At 32.4% G+C, this 8377-nt stretch overlaps 1 protein-coding gene across 1 annotated transcript; it reads left to right on the top strand.

The window, feature by feature from the left end:
* Window positions 1-5843: 5843 nt before the first annotated feature.
* On the top strand, window positions 5844-8106 carry LOC133287759 (large ribosomal subunit protein uL30y-like). Its single transcript, XM_061485425.1, has 3 exons — window positions 5844-5929; window positions 7586-7688; window positions 7777-8106. The coding sequence occupies exons 1-3, from the start codon at window positions 5844-5846 to the stop codon at window positions 7990-7992; spliced, it is 405 nt and encodes a 134-aa protein (XP_061341409.1). The 3' UTR covers window positions 7993-8106.
* The last annotated feature ends 271 nt before the right edge of the window (window positions 8107-8377 follow it).

The raw sequence follows: 8377 nt of genomic DNA, 5'->3' as shown, positions 1-8377 counted from the left end.
ATGGATAAAGCACAGATGAACAATACCTTGTGCTGAAATGTAATATAATAATAATAATAATGAAGAATGGGGTTGGTAAAGATCAAACATAAAGATATAGAAGGGAGAGGGAGAGGGAATGAGGGATGAAGGGACAGCGAGAGTGAATTTGGATTTAACCCTAGTCTCTCTCACCCCTCCACTTAAATTATAGGAAGTAACATTAAACCTATGGGTAAATAGAGATGTAAAATATGTATGTTATCATAATACAAAATGGCATTGAAAAGAAAATTGCACTGAAGACTCACCAACCGTTCTTGCTCTGAAGCTCTCCCTGCAAAGCAACTCTTTTTGATTCTCTTTATGCTTTACATAAGTAACAGATTCTAACTCTGTAAGTTCATTCCAGATCAAGTGGATTTATATGGAACAAATTCAAAATATTGGCCATGACAAATTTGCGGCCTCTAGTGTCTAGAGGCGGGGAACAGAATAATGTGGCAATGAATTGGGGTGAGGGATAAATTTATCTTAAAATGGTTAAATATATTTAATTTCTTTAATTTTATACTATAATGGGTTAATTGTTTGGATCAATTGTGTATGGTGGTATCTTGAAAAAACAACGACGGTGGTTATGTGTAATTTGTCATTTTATTATTGGTAATGTTAGTGTTGTACATAATTGTTGTGGATTAAGAATTAGGTTTGTATTGCTCAAAGGGTAAAGTATATTATTACAAAAAAAAAAAAAAAGGTTTGTGTTGCTCAAAGGGTAAAGTATATTATTACAAAAAAAAAGTATATTAATATAGACCAAAGAGAATCACCAAAAGAACACTCGTGTATATGATTGCGAGAGAAGGGGGATGTGTGTGAGGAAACTATAGCTCTAAAATCTTGCAATAAAAATATTCTCTAATGATGAGAGAGGTGATGAGGTAAAAATCGTTAGTCAATGTACCCACTACTGCAGTGAGGCATTGCCTTACCGTCGTGCGTGTACAACAATGAGGTGTGCAGGGAAAAGTGGAATCATTGTCGTGAGGACCATGTGCTCACCTAAACTGTGTTGAATCATTTGGTTTCCTTTAGGCCTTTAGATGACTACTAGTCTAGCAAATCGGGCTATGTGGGCCAATCAGAACAATCATAATGTTCAATTCTAGACAATTGATATTTTTTATACCAATTAATTTAAAAGTTTTAAATGTAATTAAAATATATTTTTAATATTGGTAATGACAGTGGTTTACAAATGACATCATTTTCTAAATAACTTATTCATTATTGTAATAGCCCAAATTTTGAGTTATGACTGGCACACTGATTATCATCAAATAGCCTGACAAGCCTAACTATTGCAGTGATATATTTAACAATAATAACTCAAATCACAATGCATGTAAGGTTTATCAAATTTACAACATAACTTGCTTGTAGAAATAATATAGAACCTCTATAACATAATAACAATTTTAAGGTTCTTTATGATGTACCTTAGATGATCCGGGTACAAGTATCTCATTTTCAAAGTTGATATTGATTTTTTGTCATGGACAAATTGAAACATGTACTTGTCTTTAAGCATCTTTAATTTGTGTTTTTGTTTTCGGAAGAGAGGTGACAAAGCTAAAAAAAGTTAAGATGCGCGGTGCATTGTGGGATTCAATTCGTGCCTTTTGTTTTTCATATCTATTCATTAAGCTACTTAAGAAGTTCATTTTCTCTTTGGCACTTTTAATGTCAATAACAGTGTTTGGGGTTAGCAATGAAGTTTCTAGTACAAGGTGGATAGCAAAGTGTTAGTGATGCTATGCGAATTATTAAGAAAGTCTGAATATACTGAGAAATGTTGTTAAAAAGATTTTAATTTTATTCTAAGAGAAGCGTTATTCTTATAATGTAAAAGTTTTATAACCTCTTACAGCCTATTTTTTAACCGTTGATTTCCGTCAATCTAACGGTAATGATTTATCGGGTCACATTTATTATTAATTATTAATTTTCAATAAATTATAACCGTTGGATTAACGAAAATTAATGGTAAAAAAATAAGTTGTGAGAATAAAGCTCCTATTATTCTAAAATTTTATCAAGGACTTTAATTTTGTTTTTATAATTATTTCGGAATCTTAATTTAAAAAATGTTTTAACTATTAATTAACTGGGAAAAGAATTAATTAAATATTGAATTAGTTAAAATGTTTTAAAAAATGTTTCTAAAAGGATCAAAAACACTATACAAGGATGGTGGAGACAGAGGGAGCCGTGAGGATCTCATCAATGAACTAATCAATAAAATGAATTAACTTATGTACTCTAGTATCAAAATTTTGATGTTGTCTGTTATGTACCTTAGAAGATCTGGGTGCAAGAATCTCATTTTCAAAGATACCGATTTTGTTATGGACAAACCGAAACATGTACTTGTCTTTAAGCCCTCATTTATCTTTAATTTTTGTTTTTGTTTTTTTGGTTTTATGGAAGAGAGGAGTCAAGGCCCTCATTTATCTTGTGGGGGTGCATTGTGGAATTCGAGTTGTGCCTCATGTCTTTCGTATCTATTGATTAAGCTAAGCTACTTTAAGAAGCTTATTTTCCGTTTTGCATTTTTAATGTCAAGAACGGTGTTTGCAGCAATGTTATTAAAATCGGTCCGGTCATTGACCCGGTCGAGGTACTGGGTCACTGGTTCAACCGCATGACCCGGTAATTATATGCAATTTTATAATTTATATTAAAAAATTATAAACATACTCAAATATCTAAAAAAATGATAAAAATTTCGAATGTTTTAATATAAAAAATAATAAATTACATATTATTATCCAATAAAAGATCAAACAAAAATATAATGATTGTCATACGGGACTTTAGGTTCAGAAAATGACATCGCTAACTATAAATCAAATCAAAATTCTCTGCATAGTGCACGATTGAGATAATATTAGTGTTGTAGGTATATAACTTATGTAAGTCAATAAGCAAAAAAAATTCAAATATGTTCATTATGATTTATTTTTTTTGAAAAAAAAAACAATTTTTTTTTTGGGACGGGCTGGGTCACCGGTTAACCGACCGGGTCGCACCGGTTCTAATGCATGGCCGGTCTGTTGCTTCAACCGGATCGGTTCTATGACTGGTTTACCAAATCCCGGGTCGACCCGGCCGGGTCGGTCCGAGTTTCTTAACAGTGGTTTGGAGTCAGCAATGATGTTTTTCAAGGTGGACAGCAAAGTGTTAGTGATGATATGCCAATTATTAAGAAAGTCTGAATATATTTAGATGTGTTGTTAAAAGGATTTTTGTTTTATTTTTAAATCTAATTAAGCACTTTAACTTTGTTCTTATAATTAATTAGGAATCTTAATTTAAAAAAATGTTTAAACTATTAATTAATTGGGATAAAAATTAGTTAAATATTATCTTTTCAATAATTTTTATTGATTACTATATTTGAATAGAGTTGAGTGTTTTAATTGGTTATAACAAAAGTTTATTCCCTAAATTTAATGATGAAATTATAAAGAAAATTTGCGGTAGATAACTAAATAATTCCATCAAAGAATAAAATTAGGGGTGGTGAGTTGATAACAATGTTGAGGTGTGGTTATTCACTGGTTGATGATTTTGTTTTAAATTAATTGGTAAAAAATAATTGAATGCTACAATTTTGTTCTTGAGCTTTAATAAATTTTAAGAAAAACTATGTAACAAAAAAAAAGTTTAAGAACAAATTATCGATGAGATTAAACAATTAGATAACACTTGTAACATTTTTTTATTTTTGGTAGATTACACTTTAACATTTTAAAAAATGTAAATAAATAATAGGCTACATCATATATATATATATATATATATATATATATATATATATATATATATATATAGCCTATTATTTATATTTTTTAAAATGTATATATATATATATATATATATATATATATATATATATAAATAAATAAATTTATAAATAAATTTGTAAACAGCTCCTTCCATATATATATATATATAAATAAATAAATAAATAAATAATAGGCTACATCATATATTTTTATTGCATGGGGTATTGTTGTACAACAGCTTTTATTACATAAGTTATTGTTGTATAACAGCTACTCTGTAGGATAAAAATTTGGGTTATTTCGTATCTCAGGCAACCACGTTGTAAGTTTTTTGTTGGAGGTAAAAGATAGTAATTCAACTTTTTGTTGTACTATATAGAAAATTAGATTATCGTTTACTTGTGCTTCTAGATTACACAATAACCAACATACAATCTTTACAAAGGCAATACATACAAAAGTTATATTATTTGCACAATAATTATCGTACAAATTTTAGGCTTTTCAAAAAATCAAAAAACAGATCAAATTCAAACCGAATAAAATTGGATTGGATTGGATCGAATTTGAAAAAAATCCAAACCGAATGGATGATTAAATGATCAAACCGAAGAGATTGGATCGGATGATTTTTGCTTGCAAAGCTGATCCAATCCAGATCGCGAACACCTCTAATATTTAACATTTTTTTAAAATATTCAATACAAAATATTAATTATTCATAATTTAATTTTTTTAATAAAATAATATTTGCATACAAATATACAATGTAAGCAAAAACTTAATCATTTTTCCAATAACCTTTTTTTTTGGAAATATTTCAATCGATTCATCGCTTCGCAACTAATCCGATTCGGGCCGGGTCCAGTATTAAGGCTTTAAACCCCTCCCAAAGGTAGTACTGGGGGAATTCGAACACATGCTCTCACCCCACATGCTCAGCTCCCATGCGCCAACTGAGCTACCATCATTTGGTTTTTTTCCAATAACCTTGAACCGTTGTTTTTATATAAAAAACATAGAACTCCTCACTTTTGATTATTTTCTTGAATAAAGATATTTTCATTCATTAATACTTACCATCGAGATTTTTATTAATTATAATATTTTCAATACATGTGAAAATTTTAACGGATTAATTTTCTTAGTAAAAATTAAAATTCAACAAGATTTTTATAGCACTCTCAATTGTTTTGTTGCCTCAAATCAAGTAATACATAAATTTTAAATAAGTTTCATAAATTTTCTTACTACAGTTTCAGTTTTACTCTTTTAATATTTAAAAAAATGTAAAGAGATGTTTATAACTATCGAAGTGATGTAGAAATTTTAAAAGATTAGATATAATTATATAATTAATAAATATGTAATTGAAAACTTAATTAAAGTATAAAAATTTTAGAAACAAAAAAATTATAACGAAAAAACTAGGGAATGAATTCTCTCACGTGGAAGAGTGATCATGTTATTTGATCACAACCACTCATTTGAAAATTATACATTTTTCTCCTTCTTATTTCATTCATCAAATAACATAACCACTTCTTTTGCACGTGAGACTATCTATTCCAAAAAAAAAAAAAAAAAAAAACTAAAATATACAGAGCACCGTCCACCAAAACTATAAACGACAAGTCCTGTTTCATGGTTACTCAAAGATACAGACACCCTCCTCCAATCCTGTTTTCTCAGTTGAGCGCTCGTTCTGGTTTCTTACCTTCTGCTCCTTCGAACTCTAGAGACAGTTGAGCGCCTCTAGAGTATGACAACAAAATAGAAATTGTGCTTTCATCAAAAGGCTTGTATGAACATACGGTGGCGATTGTCCATCCTAGCCCCTCTCTTGTTCCACAACTGAGAAGGTGAGATAAGCAAGAGAGGGGAAGAAGAAATGATAGCACAATAAGGAAGTGCAAGAAATGGAAGAACGATGTGAGCAGAAGCGCCAAAGGCAGTGAAACAGCAGGACAAAAGGATTGCTAGAATTGGGAGGTGGAGAGGAAAGGGAAAATGTGGAAAAAAGAGGAGGTGAAGCAAGAATGGATGGAGGTGGAGGAGATGGATGTGGTTGATGCTGAGTATGGAAAATGGAACTCGTTAGAGAGCACATCCTTTGAAATATAGAGCCATCCATTAGAGGAGAGAGATTTTTCCCCTTTATGATATGCCAAGTAGCCTAGGAAGGTGCACTTAATGGATCTAAAATTCCCTTCAGATTATAAGGATGCAAGAGCAGGAAATTGACGCAGCCAAATACCTTCAACAAACTATAATTTGGGATTTATTGAACAAACGAAAAGGGAACATCATTATCATTGGATGCAGTAGCAAACAATTGATTTAAGTAAACAGAAGTGAGGAATGCATGATCCTAGAAGGTAAATGGTAAGGATGCATGTGCTAGAAGTGTTATACCCACCTCTACAATATGCCTATGCTTACATTCTATAGTGCCATTTTGGTGATGAGTGTAAGGGAAAATTAGGCGGTGAACAATACCAAAGTCAGCTAGGGCCTTGGAAAATGGCCTAAACTCCCTACCTTAATCAGTTTGGATAGCCTTTATTTTCTTGGTAAGATAAAGCCAAGTGTATGGTGTGCGAGCATCAACGAACATAACCTAGTAGGAGTAGCCACCAGAAGAAACCATGGGTGCATGGCCCCAAAGATGACTAAAGATTCTGTGTACTGATTCAGTGTATGTAGATGAGGCAGAAGAAAGTAAGCAATGAGCTTTACCTAAACAGCGTGCAGAACAAAATCTGCAAGAGTTTTATTATTGAATGCTGCCTGAATGGTAGAATACTGAGTTCGAAAACAGGCTTAACAACCTTAGAAAGGGGAGTGGGATGCAGTTACAGTTAGAGGGGTGTGCAAAATAACCAAAAAATTGGGTCGAACTATGAACCGAACCGAACCGTCCCATAATATAACCGGTTTTTAAAAACAAGTTTATGAACCGAACCAGTTTTTAAAGAACCGGTTCATGAACCGAACCAGTTTTTAGAACCGGTTTAAGAACCGAACCGGTTTTTAGAACCGGTTTAATAACCGAACCGTTTCCTAACCGAACCGAACCATTTTCAAGCCGAACCAAGTTAATTTTTATAACTTTATTTTTTAAATTTTAAATTTTTTTTATTTTCAAAAGAGGGTCGACCCGAACCGGTTTCGAACCGGTTTCGAACCACTTCCGAACCGAACCAGTTTTGAACCGAATCAAACCACTTTTGAACCAAATCATTTAAACCAATTCGGTTCGGTTTTTCAAAAAATCCGGTTCGGTTCGACCCATGGACATCCCTAGTTACAGTAGGTGTGTGATGATGAGAATGAGATACACTATGTACCCATTGGGTGTCCTAATCTACATTGGCAGGGTAACAAGACAGTTGTTATTACAGATATGATAATCTCACTGACTGTTACTACTTTCACTGAGAGTTACTTCTTGATGTACACATGTAGTTTAATGTCTGACACATCCCAACATATAACAATGTATTTCTATGCTTCTCAGTTCTCACACACAATATGAACTGCATGCTACCAATATGAATGCTTTCGGTGAAGTATTCGTCATTTGGTGGAATAGGACTGCCCTTTTGTAAAACCTTGTTTTGCTATTTTCTTGTATCTTTATTTTCCAGTGTATATTGCATTCCAAAAAAAAAAAAAAAAAAAAGACAAAGAAATCCTTTATCACGTGCTAAAGATTATTCTAATTTGGTGAAAACATGTTTCTTTTGAAGAAATCCAAATCTTAAAAGCATAAAGGAGCTAATTTACAAGAAGGGATATGCGAAAATAGATAAGCGAAAAGTTCCTTTGACGGATAATAACATCATTGAGCAGGTAATATATTGTATTGTTGGATTCCTTGTTTTCCTTTGACTTTGCCGCTAAATTGCATTTGTAATTCTCCCATTTTGCCATGCAGGAGGAATTAGGAAAGTTTGGCATTGTATGCACAGAAGACATGGTGCATCAAATTGATAATGTTGGTCCGCACTTTAAGGAAGTTGTCAAATTTATGTGGCCCTTTGAACTCAACAAGCCAGCTGATGGATTAAAAGGATCAAAAACACTATACAAGGATGGTGGAGACACAGGGAGCCGTGAGGATCTCATCAATGAACTAATCAATAGAATGAATTAACTTATGCACTGTAGTATCAAAATTTTGATGTTGTCTGTTATGTACCTTAGATGATCTGGGTGCAAGAATCTCATTTTCAAGGCCTTTTGACTCTAGTGGAGTCTTTTTTAAAAACTATCACCGGAATAATTTCACTGTGAAAAGATATACCACAACAATGCATTACGACGCGGCATAGTGCAGATCATGTTGAGAAATGATAGTATATCTGCCGCGTTCTTTGCATGAATGGGGACCAATCACGGGTTGGTGGGGAGAATATTGCAGTCTGCTACCAACGCAGGGCAGTGCAACCTGAACGTGATCCATGCTCCACCGCGTCCCAGCAGTCAAAATATATGGTTTTAATATGTCATATGAACATAAGAATATATATGTTTGACGT

This window comes from Gastrolobium bilobum, unplaced genomic scaffold, assembly GCF_033153095.1.
Source record: "Gastrolobium bilobum isolate Gb01-03AN ecotype WA unplaced genomic scaffold, APGP_CSIRO_Gbil_v1 utg58107, whole genome shotgun sequence".
Lineage (NCBI taxonomy): Eukaryota > Viridiplantae > Streptophyta > Magnoliopsida > Fabales > Fabaceae > Gastrolobium > Gastrolobium bilobum.
This window is presented reverse-complemented; position numbering and strand designations above follow the sequence as displayed.